Below are 19,328 nucleotides of genomic sequence, written 5' to 3' on the forward strand. Positions count from 1 at the left end.
ATTCACAGCCATAAGCATTGTCTGTATTTTCTTCAAAAGGCCAGGGGCATCAAAGGAAAGCCTTCTGTGTTAAAACTCCAGGCAAGGTGGATACACTGCATATAGTTTGAATCATCTCTACACATACCTACCTAGGACCTATCCATCTTAGACTACCAAAAAACTAAGCTACAGTTACATTATAGCTGTGCCTTAAAGGAGTTTGCCCACATGAGGTTTGGAAGGAGTTTCCTTGGGTCCACCAGAGGAAATTGTTCTAGAAGCCCACCCCATGTCATCAATAAAGTCTAATAGGTTTGGACTCAAAGAAATAGACTGTAATGGCAAGTGATTCTATCCAAAGACAGCTCCAAATGTTTGATTTTTCTCCAGGACCTTGAAGGATCCTCTGGTACTCTGGTTGGCCTGTTCAACACTGGGCCCGATCATGAAAGGTGAGCATGCCACACAAGCGTTCAGCTATTTTCGGAAGTCCCATAGCAGAGAATGGAGAAAACTACACATGTGCGGTGTGCTCTTCACTCTTGGCGGGGCCCTGTTCTTAAGATAAGAGCAGGTTTCAGACTTGAGACCAACACCTATAAGATATTTATGACTCATACCAATCGCAGCGCTCAGCTCATAGCCTGAAAGAAAAAAAAACCTCTCAGGCTATGAGCTGAGCGCTGCGATTGGCCAGCGCTACAGCCTGGGAGAAGGAGACGCCGGCAGGCTCCACCCAGTTGAGCCGAACATATGAAGATACCGGAGCCTATACCGGGAGAACGGAGCGGCGCACAGGGATAATAGTAAGTGCAGGGAGATCCCTGGGCGCCGCTCTCCATGTCTGTATGCTTAGTTTAGATTTTTTATTCTAGTGAAAGGTCCTCTTTAATACTGAGGGGTGGGGGGCGCAATGCGCCACCTATTATTTTAATACTGGGGGGGAGCACTGCACCACCAATGTTTTTAATACTGAGGGGTGGGGGAGGGCGCACTGCGCCACCAATGTTTTTAATACTGGGGAGGGCGCACTGCGCCACCAATGATAATCAACGTTTAATACAGGAGGTGGGTTTGTCGGTGCAGAATCACATAGCCGGCCCCCTGCCTCTGACAGGGAGCTGTGATCAGCGGCAGCAGTTAACCCCTCAGGTGCGGCACCTGAGGAATTAACTGCCGCTGATCGCAGCTTCCTGTCATATAGGCTGGGCACCGCCTCCTGTATTTGTATTAGACGTTAATTATCATTGGTGGCGCAGTGCGCCCGCCCCTCCTCCTCTTATCTCTCCTCATTGACAGCGCTGCACAGGGGGAGGGAGAGAGTGACTCCTTCTCCCCTGTGCTGCTGAGGGAACATGAACGCGCTGACAGCAGTGCGCTCATGTTCTGTGATAGCGCGCTGGACGCATTATCTGCAAGGTTAGATGCCGATACTGATAACTTTGAAAATCATGAAAATCGGCCGATAATATCGGTAATTCCGATAATCGGTCGATCCCTAGCCATAAGTGTCCAGATGGGAATATGTCTTTAACAGAACAGCAGTGGATGGAGAAAACTGCACATGTGCAGTGTGCTCTTTACTCATGGAGGGACCATGTTCTTGAGATAGGAGCGGGTCCCAGAGGTGAGACCTACACCTATCAGATATTTATGCCTCCTATCAATGTGCCATAACTGTCCAGATGGGGATATGTCTTTAACAGAACAGCAGTGAATGGAGTAAACTGCACATCCGTGGTGTGCTCTTCACTCATAGAGGGGACCTGTTCTTGAGATAGGTGTAGATCTCATCTCTGGGACCCATTTCTATCAGATATTTATGCCTCCTATCAATGTGCCATAAGTGGCCAGATTGGAATATGGCATTAACAGAACAGTTAAAAAGCAAGCAACATTGAAGAAAATAAACTGTAGGTAATAATAATAAAGCCAATACACACGAGGTTGTGGCTTACATGGGTTATCTCATGACAATACCAGATATTAGAAACATACTTGTGTTATCAGTATTACACATATATGAGTTATATGCGGATAGAAATATGCAGTGAAAATCCGCAGCTTTGAATTAATATTTGAAATCTACACAGCTAGGTAAATTTCCATGTGGATAAGATTTGTTCAAATTCACTTTGCTGCTACTGCAAAATGCTGCAGATTACCCTTTGTGGAAAATCCACTGCTTCTCCCTTACACGTGGACGTCCTCAAAAGAAAAAAAAAGATCTAGACTTTCCAAGTCTCTCAAGAGCTGATTTGCTTATTCTTTAGTGGCTATTGTCATGGAATACAGCCATTTTGACACCTCAGTGTTCTCGCCGTGCACGCGCTTATTTGGCTTCTACAAAGCTTCTTGCCTGAGTCTGGTAAGTTCAAGTTTTGGTTATTCTACAGAAGAAAATAGGACGGCAGTTTTTCATTCCACCGTTAATTGCTGTGTTCACATTTTGCTGCAGCTTTTTCTGATCCAGGTCTGAGAATGTATGAAAAAGAAGTAGAAGGTTTTAGGTTCTCCTCTCTTTCCACTGCATCCAGACTGCAAAGTGTGAATGTTTCAGTTTATCAGTGGAGTGCTTGCTTATTCATCGAATGGTAGAAATGTTTGCATGGCGAGGAAGCAGAATATGTACAATTGTACTGATGGCATGGCACTGCACTCACTGGACACACACAGAGAAATTTATATAGCATCACCGGTATATAGCCTTTATCAAGTCCGGGATGGAAAAAGCAGAATAAAACCTGTACTATTCTTATTTAATATGTAGAGATCAGACAACACACAGGGAATCTTCAAGGAACTCCTCATGCCAGATGAACACATCCACCACCCCCACCCCCTATGACTGATATCCTACTTCCCAGAGCTGTCAGTGAATCTCCTGGTTGTAGGCTGCATCTGCTCGGACTTTCTCCTTTGAAATAATTATGACCAGACAGGCCAAACCTTCTCATGCTGTATCCCAGGAGAGTACTGACACGTGGTGTTATCCAAGGTTTTTGACCAAATTTTGATAAAAGTCAACCTTAATACTGCATCCTGTACAGAATGAACTGCAATTTAGAGTTAATTGTATTAGTATTATGATCAATAAGGATTGTAGTCAGGTGCAAGATGCTTAACTGCAATACCACCTGCAGTCCATGGACAAGAGAGGCACTGTTTTTCTAATCTCTTAATATACTGTACATATATAGTAGACTAGGATTTGCCATTTAAATCTTCTGGGCTGCATAGTATGTGTATTGTGATAGTGCTCAAGCTTAGGGACCTTTTGTACAGCTTTACTTTTGGTCCAGGCTAAGTCCTAAGCTAGAAAGGCTATGACAGAGTGAAAAAGACCATTGATGGTGTGGGGGATAATTTTTGGTAGATGACAATTTAAATACGTCTTTTCAGGGTAGCCACTGCTGAGGTGCAGCTAAAAACGAGTGTATGGGTCCATACCTTTGACTGTTATAAAATTCACAGTTTTGATGGCTGAAACCACATGATCATTATCCAGACTTCCTCGTTTACATGGTTTCTGGACACAATTTAGCCACTACATGGTACTAACTATACCAATACACACTTATCAACTAGTCAAACCAACCACACTTTAGTTAGGGTTTCACCTTGTTGGGATGTTCATGATCTCTACGAATCCAATGGACAGGCACATTCGCAGCTTTCACACCCCCATCCATATTACTCAGCAGGCTGACATCACCCAGGGCTGTACGGAAGACCTGGAAGAGTAGCCGTTAGCTAATTAGTAAGCAGAAGAGCCATGTTATCATGGCTTCTTATTTTCAGAATAATCTGCTTTTCTTTGCAGCTTTGCCTTTGCTGCGATCAGAGCCCTAGCAATCTCTAATGCTAGCATGCAGGAGAAGGAATAACTAAGATTAGCATCAGTACCTGGCAGCCGGGAAAGATATCCCTATTTTCAGCATTCGAACATTGAATGTGCCAAAGATTACATGATTTAAGCAGTACAAGCAGCCTTGAAATAAAAGTGCTTTACACTATTGAACTTAGGGACATCATATACTTAAAGTTCGGATCCAAATAGATTGTCTTATAAAGACAACCCCATCCACGTGTTCTATTAGGGCATATGGACATCATAGAGGGCTTCCCCCTCTGAGAGCCAGAATGGAGACGCTCTTCAAATCTCTCATGCTCTTGTACTAATGGACTGCAATTCATATGAGTGGCTAAAACTACATTTACCATTGCAGTGGCAGCTGCAGGATACATTTATACAGGGAGTTGCTGCATCTCCAGGTAATAACAGTTGACCAACAGTGGTTAGAAAAAAATGTATTTCCATATTTTACTAAAGCATGAGAAAGAAGAAAGCACAATTTTTTCTTTAGGGAAAGTTTTATTTCCTATTTCTGCCAGGATAATTAATTCTTATTAAGGCAAAGAATATACGTATAATATAGAACATAAAATATACTTATATAAAAAGTCTGTGGAATTAGAACTATATGATTTAGAACAAAGATATCTAACCAGCCTTTTGTCTCCGGTGGCACTATTTTTATAAAATCATAGACGGCGATCAAATGAGCTGTTCTTTCTGTCACTTTTAAGTCTGCCGTTGGTTTCTTGGGCTGCACCAAACTTATGAGATGGTGCATGGGTTTTATAATTTCGGTGCATGTGTAATGTGGTGTCTCCTTTTTAAGTGATTGTATGCCAGGGGGATACCTGACGTACTTTGCGATTGGCTGCGACATTAACCAGTGTCGCACATCATAAAAGTGATCTTTTTTCTGAAAAAAAAGTGCCGTGGGAAGCTAAAAGTTGCAAGATTTTGAGCAAACTGTTGTGTGCGCCAAAACATGCAACAATTTAACGCCATAAAATTGGCGCTACAGCATTCATAAATGTCCTCTATAGTTCTCATGTTCCCAGTGGCCAAGTTAAAGGGGATATCAACGATCAGAAAAACATGGGTGCTTTATCCCAAAAACAGCACCATGCCTTTTCACAGGTTGTGTCTGGTACTGCAGCTGAGCTCTATTGAAGTGTATGGGACTGAGCTGCGGACAAACTGGACAGGTGCGGTGCTGTTTTTGAAAGAAAGCAGCCATCTTTGTTCTAGTCCTGGAGAACCCTTGTAAAGGCTGTGGACACATTGGGGGATTTTTGGGGGCTTCTGCACCTTCTATGTCTCACAGTACAAAATGATATATACTATACAGTAGTAGTATAATGTCTGGTTGTGAAGCTTTTAGGAAGTGTATATACAGTACGCATACAGTATACACTCAACAGACCAGGCTGTGTCTTGTAAGAGGATGGACATTTGACAGAAAAGAAGCAAATATAAAGGGAATTGTAGAAATACTTACTTACTGCATATTGGGGTACTTTCTGTTCAGGAATGTTGGCAGGTAAGTATATACCTGAAATATTAATTTTGTTGGAAATACATTGCACTCACAAAACACAGTCTGAACTCAAATGGATGTTAGAATATGTCTGATATGCAGTATTTTCGGTCAGAATCATATATTGCATATAGGGATAAGTGAATTGACTTTGGATAAGACTTCCAAAGTCGATTGGTTTAATACTTTGTTTGAATACTGTACTGAGCGAGCGCTCCGTACAGTATTAGAATGTATTGGCTCCTATGAGCCGAAGTTATAACTTCGCGAAGTCTCGTGAGACTTTGCATAATAACTTCATAAATCAATTTCTACTGTATAAAAACATTTGCCGAACTCGGGTTCGGTTCCAAGGTACCACTTGGAACCGAACCAGAGTTCGGGAAATGGTTTATATAAGTAACAAGCAGAAAGTAGGCAGCGCTCACCTGTACCCGGCAATCAAGAAGCACGGACACAGCCTAGACTCGGCTGTACAACTTGCAAAATGAAGATAGGCGAAAGGTCCATCTTCTAAAAATAATACTTTATTCCAGCGGTAAAATTTCCATACATAGGACAATGGTACACGATTTACCGCTGAAATAAAGTATTGTTTTTAGAAGCTTGACCTTTCGCCTATCTTCATTTTACACAATATAGTGTGCATGCTAATAGATAGCTAACAACTAGACTCATACATATAAAAAAAATATGTATTAATATAGATATTGTATTAATATAGATATATTGATTGAAAACTAGGACATTTCAGGAGCAAAAGAACAAAAAGTTAATTAATGGTTGGAAGACATATTCATGTACCAATGTATTAGGTGAAACTTCCTAAAATATCATGAAATACCCTAAAGAAGATTTAACTCTTTGATAACTGAGCATGCTCATCTTCTTAGATGATATTGTATAGCAAAATTTATCTTGTGGATCTTGAGAACTTTTCCTGCAGTTAGATGTCACATTTACTGATACAGTACATGCAGAGATGTAGCTATAGGAAGTGTACAAGTAGAAAGCAAATCCAGACCAATAGCAGGCAGCAGTAGGTCCAAACAGTAAATGCTGCATAGTAGGTAGGAGGCCATCTTATTTTGCATTGGGGCCCAAGAGCTTCTGGATACATACAGTACATCTACATAATGATCTATATTAGTAGTGGTCAACTTAAGACATTGTCACTCTTGACTCCATCTAAGGACTGCAGATGACATTCAGTCAGGTCTAAGGTAGGCACACACATGCTTTGCCCCCACTCCTGTACTGTGTTTGTAGTTGGCAGGAATGAGTAAAACCTGGCTTCCAAGGGTAGACATAATGCAGATCTGACATGTAGGGGAAATGTCACACAACCATGGTGACCAGTGATTGCATAAATTTGAGAATTTAATAGATTTATTACATACAATTCCATGTAGACATTGCATGGGTGGGGTTTTGGATGTCCCATGAAAACCCAGCCTTAAAGTCTTTTCATTGATTTATATACTTAAGCATACAACACGACTTTTCAAATAAAAATATTAAAATATGGGAAAGATGCCACAGTGCCCTCATAACACAGGGGAAATCTCAGTAGCTCTTTTGAGTAGTTCTTTAGGGTTGGGCAGATCGCTCAGCATACAGCTCATGCTTGATCATTTTAGTGGGGAAGGCAGCCATACCAATTTATGGCTGGACATGAGGGCTTATATAGCCTCAGGTCTCGAATTGGCAATTGCGGAGCTATATGGATCAATGTATGCACAACATCCATATACTGTAGACTGCTGCATGGGATAACATAACTAAAAAAGCCAACCACTAGACATTAGTGGACCTAGTATTAATGTATACTCTATAGTATTAGATGTATACTCTAGTATTCATGTAGTTCTTTTAATTATTTCCAAAACTGCAACAATTCAGGAGCAAAGAGACAAAAACTGTTTGGTTCAGCGTAAGCAACTGTCTCTCAAAAAGGAAGACCTAGGATAGTCGGAAGAGAATGTATGAGACATGACCTCTTAAATAACATACAACAAAGTCAGAGCACATTCGATGCTCAGCTACACTGGATGTATTTAGCAGAATTCTATTTAAACATTAAAAAATTTCATATGTTCCCATAAAATAAGTATTAGTTGAGATATAAACCACTAAATAACCATGTTGGATATTTCTGGAGAGCATAAAAGCACAACAGATGTCACTAGAATTTAACTTTGTATCAGATTAGATCTGGTGATAAAGATCATTAATCATCATTTTTCATACCAAAGTAAATTGTGAAGATATGTTACATAGTTACATAGTTAATACGGTTGAAAAAAGACACAAGTCCATCAAGTTCAACCAAGGGATATGTGAGGATGCGAATCCCAGAAGGAATTGAGACCCAGATTTCTACACATTTTCATAAACATTAATGTTTTTTACTTTTAAGAATTCATCTAAACCCTTTTTAAAACTGTCCACTGTTCCTGCTGTGACCACGTCCTGAGGAAGTCTATTCCACAGATTCACAGTTCTTACAGTAAAGAAGCTTTGACACTTCCGGAGACTGAGCTTTTTCTTCTTCAGTCCGAGTCAGTGCCCCCTTGTCTTTTGAGCACATTTTTACGTGGAACAGTTTTTCACATTTTTTGTATGGTCCATTTATATACTTGTATAGGTTAATCATGTCCTCCCTTAGACGTCAGTTCTCAAGACTAAATAAATTCAATTCTTTTAATCTTTCTTCATAACTAAGACCCTCCATTCCCCTTATCAGTTTAGTCACTGTCCTCTGTACTTTTTCCAGCTGTAGTGCTTTCTTTCTATGGACTGGTGCCCAGAACTGGACTGCATATTCCAGATGAGGCCGCACCAGCGCTTTGTAAAGTGCTAATATCACATCCCTGCCCCACGAGTCGATGCCTCGTATAATGCATGACAATATCCTGGTGGCCTTAGAAGCAGCTGATTGACATTGTATGCTGTAATTTAATCTACCATCCACAAGGACACCCAAATCCTTCTCTATAAGCGACTCTCCCAGTGCTACATCACCTAGGACATATGAAGCACAGAGATTATTACTACCAAGATGCATAACTTTACATTTGTCCACATTGAACCTCATTTGCCAAGTTGATGCCCAATCACTCAGAGTGTTCAAGTCAGCTTGTAGTTTGTGGACATCTTCCATAGACCGTACAGTTCTACACAGCTTAGTGTCATCTGCAAAAATAGATATGGTGCTATTAATCACGTCCTCGATATCATTTATAAATAAATTAAATAATAGAAGGCCCAGCACTGAACCTTGGGGTACACCACTTATAACCTGGGACCATTCTGAATAGGAATCATTGACCACAACTCTCTGGACACGGTCCTTCAGCCAGTTTTCAATCCAATTACAAACTATACTTTCCAAGCCAATAGACCTTACTTTACTTATTAAGCGTCTATGAGGGACAGTATCAAAAGTCTTAGCAAAATCCAGAAACACTACATCCACAGCCGCCCCTCTGTCCAGGCTACTACTCACCTCCTCATAAAAACAAATCAGGTTAGTCTGACAACTTCTGTTCTTGGTAAAGCCAAGGACAATATCATTATTGAAGATTTATATACAAATCGGTATCCTGGGATGGTTTAATACCATCTAATGAGAAAAGAAAAGAAGCTGCCAAAGAGTGTGGTCAAAAGGTGCTTGTGTGCTATAGAGAGTTCAAACATTGGAACTTCAAAAGCAACCTGACCTAACAAAAGTAGCAGCTACATATCACCTGGAGCCCACCGAAAGCTGAAATTAATTACAAGGTAAAATATTGTGCGGCTATACCTAATGACATATATGTAAAGCTGACAGAACATGCTAAGGAAGTCACAAATGATGAATGAAAGTTTCCATCTAATTTTACGAGAGCAAATGGGTTCCTTTGAAAGCTCTTCACAGAAAAGATCTTTCCCTGGAATCCTTTATTTGTGTATTAAGGGTTACATTGATTGCATTGGACTCAAGGGTAATTGATTGAATTCTTTTCAGGATCTGTACCTTGGGAATAAAGCCTACATGCAGCCTCCAATACAGCTGGTGGAGTGGAGTGTCACTGAAGGCACAACACCTGCTGTAGCGTGTGTGTATAGGTACATGGAACAGGGATGTACACATACGTACATATATTCTACATTTACATAAACTTTGCATACATGAGCAAAATTCTTTGAATGCAGATTATGGGGACGTTTGGAACACACTTAAAAATGTAGATATCTAGGCCCACATTGTACATCAATCCAAAGAAAATGATATTACCGGAAGGAACACAAAATCGATAACTGTAACATTGCGTCTTGGCCTGTTGGAAAATACACCAGTGCAAATGTGCTTCTTGGTTTTATATGCATCTCCAATGCTGTCTACATATAAAGCAGGTGATGCAGGCAGCCTGACTAGGACTGGAGGCTATGTTTCTTGTTTTTCAATAGAGGAAAGGTTAAGCACACATCTAACCTATTCTAGCTCACTGCAGTAATTGAGGACCTCTGTGAACTGGTAGCCTCCAGGAGTGGGTAACACAACCAGGAGCTGGCCCTCAGACCTGCCAGCAGACAGCCAGGAGATTTCCACCTCTTTGGTATTCCAAGAAGTACTCTTTGCTGCAGAATGATATGACAACACACACTTAGAAAAATCCAGTCCTGCAAAACCTTGCATCACTCCCCTGAAATAATTAGCAGCTCAATGGAAACATGGAGGCAGAAAACACCGACAACAATGCTATCCTAGCCCAGCAAAGTGTGACCCTACAGGTTCTGCCCATTGTTGATGTTGGGATGTCACAATTGCCAAAAAAAAAAATCTATGATCTACTACACTGCAGTGCCAACGTCAGAGACAAACCAGGGATTTATTGCTGTTGATGGGACTGGGGGCTAAAGGAACTGCAGGTCATGCAGGACCAGAGACATGGAAGAGAAGATGTTTCATTAGAATCATGTAGCCCCACTGTCTGCATGCCTTGCAACAGATAAATGCAGGCCATAGGGGCAAACCAAATCCAGCGGCACCGAGATCCATTCTCTCCATAAACAATAGACATTTTTATAAATATGTCTGATAATGCTGGTGTTTTTCCTTTTGATAGGATTGAATAAAGCCCCGAGGAGCTTCACAAAAGGAGTCCTGAAAAATGAATGGGACTAAGAAATGCTGTTAATCTCCTGCTGGAAGGAGCCTACACAGTATACTGCAAATATTAACCCTGTGCTGGCTGTTTTCACTGCATCACATAAAAGCGCCAGTGATGCTGCATGGAAAGCTTGTATGTATTGAGAACCTGGAGAAAGAAATCTTCCTAATATGTTCACTTAGGCTGTGATTTCATCTGAATGGCACTGCCATGCTCCCAGGGTATTATGTAGAGGCAGAAATGAGTAGCAGCCTGCCAAACAGTTTTTTTTGTTGTTGTTTTTTTACTTTTGAGAGGTTGTTCGTGGTTGGAATATTTGCAAGCGAATCAGAAAGTATTGCAGGATGTCAGTGCCATAGCCAATGCACAGAACCCTACTAAAGCCAGGGCTTGCACTGGAAGGGGCGTACGCTTCATGCCAGCTACCTGCCATTGCAATAGTCGCCAAAGAAATCTTAAGGGGGAAAAAAACAAAACACACAAAGTTGCCACTCCTCATGGAAAGGAGCCCACGCTCCAGACCTCAATCACATAGCTTTTCAAGCCAATTAGATTGAAAAATGAAGGCTGGAGGTACGGTACATAAACATTACGTCGGCCCCATGGCAAGATGATTTCCTTCTCTAATCTCATTAAAGATCCAGTGCTCCTGAGAAGATAAGAATGATATGAAATCATGCAATGTGGATTTTGGTTTTCATGCTTACCACTTGGGTTCTTGTTTTTCTTAAGACTCTTGCCACAAAGACACTGCAGCATATGCGTTCCTTTGCTGAAAATGTTCCAAAGAAACCACATTGATTTGGGCGAAAAGCAATCCAGCAGTTTAGACACCCTGAGAACGAAGAAATCCTTGTTGTTGCATAATAAGAGATTGTGATCAGTTCTCCAGAACAAGGGTACCAATTTAACCATAGAAAACGATGATTTTCCTAGTCTAGTTTCCGTGCAAGCGTTATGTCTTCCTAGACTCCTCAGTTAAGAGAGCTGTGTTGTATCTTCTCAGATCAGGATAAGATTAATGAGCATTACTACACCAACACCAAAGTGTGCAATTTTCTCTTTTCCAGCATGCAGCCAAATGAAAGTAAGCTAAAGAAATCCCAAGAGAGGCCAAAAAAAACTAATCTTGGAGCAGTGAGACATGTACCATCCCCGAAGTAGAAACCATTGCACTTGATGGTTACAAGGAAGGGTGGATCTGTAGAGCATCCGAAGCCAAGGCAGGATACATGATACTAAAGGACTGCAGTTGTAGTACCAAACATAACAAATATCACCCAGATGATGATGATGGCAAAAACTCCCCTCTGCAAGTGTCAATATTATTACCAGCAATCCCCAGTGATCTTATTTAACCTGCTGCTCCAAGTCAGCCAGCAGAAGTGATGGAAATCCAGATGATCACTGTGGGTGGAAAGAGAGACGGATCTCTCCCCTGCTCGCACTCTCCCTGCTGCTGCTCCAAGCACTGGTGTGCATTAGAAATACATTTCCCTGTCTTTCACTCCCTGTGCTTGCCTCTGAATTGCAGGCACAGATAGAGTAGGAGGAGTTGGAGGGTTTTTTTCCATTTTTTTTTTATAAAAAAAAGCTTTATTTGAACCCTATCAAATAGACACTTTTTTTTCTCCCCCCTCATGATGAGACACAATTCTGAAACATCATAAGGCACTGCTAAGGTTAATGTATATGCATGGCAACATTTAAACATTGGCATGCATCGCCTCCTGCTCCTTTATTTCTTGCCTACTTTTGGTAGACCACTTTCATTTCCAGATACAGCATAAGCATTCAGGATTTGGCATGGTCTCATGTTACATGTCCTGCATAGGAGGAATAATGTATGAAGTGGTGGATATTTGCATTGACAGCACAAACAATAGCAATGCGGTGCCCACATGCAGCCTCAGGTGGCGGGGCGCCGGCTGTAGCGTTGTATGATGCTAGCATGTTACCTTCTGTGCACGCCTCGTTATGTAAAAAGTCTTGTGCATTGTTTTATTAATTTCTATGGTTACTATGACAACCCTACACTAGCGTGTACGTGTGTGCACATCTTGCTTTTTTTTTTCTTTTTTTTTTTCATCCCTATGACACGCATTTTAACTTTCCAGACAATTAATATTTTATCTCATCCTATTCATCTGAACAAGCTTTTCGGTCTAAATAGATGGAAATAAAAAAAATGGATATGGAAAAAGTGAAATTATGAAAGTACAATTCATTTCAGATAAGTTGTATTCAGTGGTATAAGGTTTCTTTATATATTATATACAAGAATCATACATTGGAATTCCTTTAGTCTGCCGTTATGAAATAGTCTATAAAAAGAGATGCTTCAGGAAGTGCATAGACCCTGTATAGCGGCCTATGGAGTCCATACAAGTCATTATTAAAGAGCTGTAGGTGCTCTGTGTGCCGCCATATACTGCTTTCATACGGCACCACATTCCCCTCTAGAAGCGATACAATGATTCTAGGAAAAATATCTACTAATATATTACGTGATGGAACTTGCCTCCATTATATCCATTCCAAAAGCACACAGAGGTAAAGTACTGTAGGGGCGACGTGCTGCCGGTGCATACAAGATGGATCCAGAATATATTTGCAATGAGCCCCTGAGGAGCCGGAGCTCTATCTTGCTAAAGTTTCTCTCGGTAGACTTTATGGCAGGCAGTAGTACTCCTGGAATGATGGCTGTAGTGTCCACTGCAGTATACAGTGTTTTGAAGGCACGTCTGTCCAGGGCAAGTCCAAGTGTGAAGGGTGTCTTAACGGTGCCCCTTACAGCAGCAAAGTCTGAATGGCTGTAGTCACATGTTACCTTGCTGACTCCTATGCTTGCCCATTCAAAATGTAAATTATCCTCTTTCTCTCTCTTTCTGTTGATCTTTCAGTAATTCACACAGAGTCTGTGGAACATTCTGGGAATCACTCCATCCTTCCTCTCTGAACTCTCCCTAGAACTTACTAGGGGTAGGGTTGGAGCCAGCCACCACCTAGCAACCTACAAGGGAAAAGCCAGGGTTGATTACCTTGGCTGTGCCATCCATACATAGCTATGCTGATTGCAATACAATACAAAGCATGACATAACATCAAATAGCAAACCATTTGCAGATACCCCCTACTCTGGGGAACTACAAATCCATGCGTAAGAGCCCTAAGGCTACTTTCACATGGTCAGTATTTGGAAGCCAAAACCAGGAGTGAATTGTATGGAAAAGAGAATATTGAAATTGCAGTATCCCAGAAGGACTACTGCAAGGGGTTAATTCTAATTACAAGAGTTAATGCAATGCTATTGAGTGAAATGTTTTGATTTATTGTGTTATATACTTACTTAAAGCAATGTAACGCAATAGGCAACCAAATGGTTAATATGTTGGCAGACTGTTTAGGTTTCTAGGGTGATTGACTAGGTCTGCTCCCTGGTTGGTTAGTTAGTTAGTTAGGGAATCTAGTCTGAGCAGAGAAAGGGAAATGACATGTATTGAAAACTCCTGCTATCCAGGCTCAAGTTCAGAGAACCATAGTCTCTGAGATTTCATCTTCCAAAGAAGCCACTCTACTACCAGAGCACCCCTGAGGGGGAGAGATCTGACATCTTAGAAGGTCAATAACCTTACCCAGGCTGTGCTAACAAGTCAGTAAGCTATTTGCTCATTTATGGCATTAAGACATTACTGCTGTGCAAAGGATAATTGCTTCCGGTGCCTACCACACTTTGAGAAGGACTGAAATCTGCACCCCCTCAGCCTAGGAATAATAGAAAAAGTTAAGGATAACCTACAGTAACTGCATGCCCATGATTTTGTTGAGAGACTGCAAAGTGTCTTTAGAGAGAGAGACATGAGTACTACAACTACCATCATTTTTGCTGTCTATACTGCTGCTGCTATCGGTAGAGGATTACACTGTGATGTATATACTGTTTATATATGTATTAAGGCTGATTTGAGCCTGTATTTGTGGGCAGGGCGTTGGCTCCCTATATATACCTGCCAATTCCTTCCCTCAGGTGGTGTGTCTCACTTACTTTGTAGGAGGAGCCACATCTAGCTGCCATGCAAGCTTCACGTCTGTTTTTTTCCAGCTTCACGTCGGGTTGTTCAAGTGCGATTCGCTACACAGCGCCACGATATCAAGAGAGGTCGTTCGGTTACACGTAAGTTCTTGGAGCATGAGCTCCCGCCTACTCACGGCTACGGGCAGTAGCACTCCTCCACAAAGGTTCTGCGGTTCAAGGTGGAACGCATCCACTTCCGCCTGCCCTCCTCCAGCCGAGCACTGATCGCAACACCTCCCACACACGTCCGTCCACTCCAGGCTCGCACTTGGGGACCGCACATCCCAGTCCAAGCAGGGTAGCAAGCACGGGGGTCCCCCTTCCCCTCCCTGCAGCGGCCATGAGTGCGCCACATGCCCACTCGGAAATATCCACCCCAGATAAAAAAAAAAAAGGGGGATAATAAATCATTGCCCCAGCAGAGACGCTATATAGCAGAGGCGGCACAGATGGGAAGCAGTGGGCATTGTTGCCGGCGTTACGCCAAACTGCGGCAGCCCAGCTTCCAGCCTGTGTCAGGGGCAATTTTGGTGTGCGTATTTGCATATATTAATCAACAGCACATGGGCCAGTAAGTTACTTGGTCCCTGCAGGTCAGAATTGTGTCACGGCATGGAAGCAGGGATTCACACTGCCAGCAGGTGTCAGGGGTCCAAAATTGCGCGTGGCAGGCTCCCTGTTTCCAAACGCAGGTTTGGCTGGAAAGATCCGTCAGCGGCGCGCGATCAGTTCAGTTATCACATATACCGCGTACTTAAATCATCTGTCGCCTGGACCACTCAGGCCAAGTTCAATGTTGTACGTCACCTGGGTCGTCCAGGCCGTGTTTAATGTCATGTCACCTGGATCGTCCAGGCCAACTTTAAACGTTGTATGTCACCTGGATCGTCCAGGCCGAGTTCAATGTTGTATGTCACCTGGATCGTCCAGGCCAACTTTAGCGTTGTATGTCACCTGGATCGTCCAGGCCGTGTTTAATGTCATGTCACCTGGATCGTCCAGGCCAACTTTAAACGTTGTATGTCACCTGGATCGTCCAGGCCAACTTTAGCGTTGTATGTCACCTGGATCGTCCAGGCCGTGTTTAATGTCATGTCACCTGGATCGTCCAGGCCAACTTTAAACGTTGTATGTCACCTGGATCGCCCAGGCCGAGTTCAATGTTGTATGTCACCTGGATCGCCCAGGCCGAGTTCAATGTTGTATGTCACCTGGATCGTCCAGGCCAACTTTAGCGTTGTATGTCACCTGGATCGTCCAGGCCGTGTTTAATGTCATGTCACCTGGATCATCCAGGCCAACTTTAAACGTTGTATGTCACCTGGATCGTCCAGGCCAACTTTAGCGTTGTATGTCACCTGGATCGTCCAGGCCGTGTTTAATGTCATGTCACCTGGATCGTCCAGGCCAACTTTAAACGTTGTATGTCACCTGGATCGTCCAGGCCGTGTTTAATGTAGTATGTCACCTGGATCGTCCAGGCCGTGTTTAATGTAGTATGTCACCTGGATCGTCCAGGCCGTGTTTAATGTAGTATGTCACCTGGATCGTCCAGGCCGTGTTTAATGTAGTATGTCACCTGGATCGTCCAGGCCGTGTTTAATGTAGTATGTCACCTGGATCGTCCAGGCCGTGTTTAATGTAGTATGTCACCTGGATCGTCCAGGCCGTGTTTAATGTAGTATGTCACCTGGATCGTCCAGGCCGTGTTTAATGTAGTATGTCACCTGGATCGTCCAGGCCGTGTTTAATGTAGTATGTCACCTGGATCGTCCAGGCCGTGTTTAATGTAGTATGTCACCTGGATCGTCCAGGCCGTGTTTAATGTAGTATGTCACCTGGATCGTCCAGGCCGTGTTTAATGTAGTATGTCACCTGGATCGTCCAGGCCGTGTTTAATGTAGTATGTCACCTGGATCGTCCAGGCCGTGTTTAATGTAGTATGTCACCTGGATCGTCCAGGCCGTGTTTAATGTAGTATGTCACCTGGATCGTCCAGGCCGTGTTTAATGTAGTATGTCACCTGGATCGTCCAGGCCGTGTTTAATGTAGTATGTCACCTGGATCGTCCAGGCCGTGTTTAATGTAGTATGTCACCTGGATCGTCCAGGCCGTGTTTAATGTAGTATGTCACCTGGATCGTCCAGGCCGTGTTTAATGTAGTATGTCACCTGGATCGTCCAGGCCGTGTTTAATGTAGTATGTCACCTGGATCGTCCAGGCCGTGTTTAATGTAGTATGTCACCTGGATCGTCCAGGCCGTGTTTAATGTAGTATGTCACCTGGATCGTCCAGGCCGTGTTTAATGTAGTATGTCACCTGGATCGTCCAGGCCGTGTTTAATGTAGTATGTCACCTGGATCGTCCAGGCCGTGTTTAATGTAGTATGTCACCTGGATCGTCCAGGCCGTGTTTAATGTAGTATGTCACCTGGATCGTCCAGGCCGTGTTTAATGTAGTATGTCACCTGGATCGTCCAGGCCGTGTTTAATGTAGTACGTCACATAGGTTGTCCAGGCCATGTTTAATGTAGTACGTCACATAGGTTGTCCAGGCCATGTTTAATGTAGTACGTCACATAGGTTGTCCAGGCCATGTTTAATGTAGTACGTCACATAGGTTGTCCAGGCCATGTTTAATGTAGTACGTCACATAGGTTGTCCAGGTTCAGCTACCACTGATAACATGTCACACCATTTGTCCTGTCCGGGTTACCCCTAGGATGAGCTAAATGTTGAGTGACAACTGGACCTCCAAGTTAGCCACTGCTGTATCCACATCATATGTCATATTGGGTTCGCCACACCCCGTTCTAGTCTGTCCAGGCTCGGCTTTTAGGAGCCTTCCGGACAATCAAGGGGTTTTCACGGTCCCCATCCTTTTCTCACGGCTACGTTATTCAGTTTACTTAAATGTTTTCCCTCAGATTCCTAGAAGTGTCTCCGGCCACTATCATTCTCAAAGTAGGCTAAAAGTCCCGCAAGGTAAGTCATACGCAACGAGGGTAATAGCACTGGGAGGTTCTATCCTTGCATATCCCAGTCTGTATATACCTTATTTAGCTCTTATTGTTGGTTTTTTCTGTTCGCGGCAATCCAGATCAAGTCATTCATCAAAGTCAGGTTCAGTCAAAGGCGGATCCACGATGTCTCAGGGTCAAAGAAATGTAGCAGCAGATGCACTGTCTAGATTTAATTTTTTGGTTTTCTTTCAGGAGATGCCCGACGCGGACCCCACGGGAGCCTCAATCCCGACACACAACACTCTAGTGATGGGCTAGAGTCTTTGATTTCGACAGCAAAACACCTCATAAGTCAATCATTAGCCCCAAATACGGCCAGGAATTACAGAGCCGGGTTGAAAGCGTTTGATAGTTTTAGACTCCTTTACCCTCAGGGCGGCCGTGACGAAACATCATACTTGCTGGCGTTCATAGCTTTCTGTTATTCCCAACTTAAACTCTCTTATAATACCATCAAATTATACCTAGCGGGCCTCCAACATCACTTCATGCTCAGTAATCTGGGTCGATCTTCTATTTTTTTTCAAACCAGGCAATCAAGGCGGCCCTCAGGGGAATACAAAAAAATGCAAAACAGGCTCCCACCCGTAGACAACCGGTGTCCAGCAAGCTGTTCAGGGATTTGTTTTCTGCCCTAGATGGCTGTCCTTTTGGGCCCTTGACCAGCACGGTAATACAAGCAGCCATGTTTTTAAGTTTTACGGCTTCCTCCGGCCAGGAGAATTCACTGGCAGCTCTCCGGGACATGGCTGTCTCCGCAAAGAACAGCTGTCGTGGCATAATGACTATTTCGTACTCAGCCTTTCACTGACCAAAACAAACCAAGCAGGGCCACCCACGGAGACTAAATATTTCCCTACCCAAAATAACTGGTGCCCAGTTCGGATCCTCAACAAATTATTATCCCTGACAGACAGCGCCTCGTAACAGTCCTCTCCTGCCCTTCAAAGACAAACCCCTCTCTTCAAACCAATTCACGTCCCATATCCGTTCTCTGGCAGCAGGCCTTGGGTACGTCCCAGGAGTCATCTCGGGTCACTCGTTACGCATCGGAGCGGCTTCGTCAGCGTCGAAACACCAAGTCCCTGCTCATGTCATTCGTTCCATGGGGCACTGGAGATCATCTTGTTTCATTAGATACATTCCAAACCCACACAGGGAAATATCCCAGGCTTTTCAGTCATTGGCGTTATAGGTCATGCGAGTTGGAAGTATATGAATAAACCGGTTTAGACAACATAGTGTACTTGTCTTTTTGCCCTCTCCAGGCTTACCCACGCCCGTGGCTCCCGGCACAACTCAGCCATAGTTCAGGTTCGGCATGCCTTACCCACGTCCAAGACGCATTCAGCCCTGCCCATAAGTATTAAGGCTGATTTCAGCCTGTATTTGTGGGCAGGGCGTTGGCTCCCTATATATACCTGCCAATTCCTTCCCTCAGGTGGTGTGTCTCACTTACCCCTCCCTCCCACCCCTTTTTTCACACACTCCAATAGGGTACGCCCTCTCCAGGCTTACCCACGCCCATGGCTCCCGGCACAACTCAGCCATAGTTCAGGTTCGGCATGCCTTACCCACGTCCAAGACGCATTCAGCCCTGCCCATAAATATATATATATATATATATATACTTTGAAACTGTGCCTCTTGCTGCTGTATGTACTACTACTCCCATCTTGAAATGATGCCTCCAACCAAAC

At 43.3% G+C, this 19,328-nt stretch overlaps 1 protein-coding gene across 1 annotated transcript in view; it reads right to left on the reverse strand.

The window, feature by feature from the left end:
- FGF14 (fibroblast growth factor 14) overlaps positions 1 to 11,961 on the reverse strand; it is a 607,883-nt gene extending 595,922 nt beyond the window's left edge. Inside the window, exon 1 of the mRNA XM_040425264.1 lies at positions 11,239 to 11,961. Coding sequence (XP_040281198.1) covers positions 11,239 to 11,446 — 208 coding nt within the window. The 5' untranslated portion in view covers positions 11,447 to 11,961. The remainder of the gene's footprint in view (positions 1 to 11,238) is intronic.
- Positions 11,962 to 19,328: the final 7,367 nt, after the last annotated feature.

The sequence above is a fragment of the Bufo bufo genome, chromosome 3 (genome assembly GCF_905171765.1).
Source record: "Bufo bufo chromosome 3, aBufBuf1.1, whole genome shotgun sequence".
Lineage (NCBI taxonomy): Eukaryota > Metazoa > Chordata > Amphibia > Anura > Bufonidae > Bufo > Bufo bufo.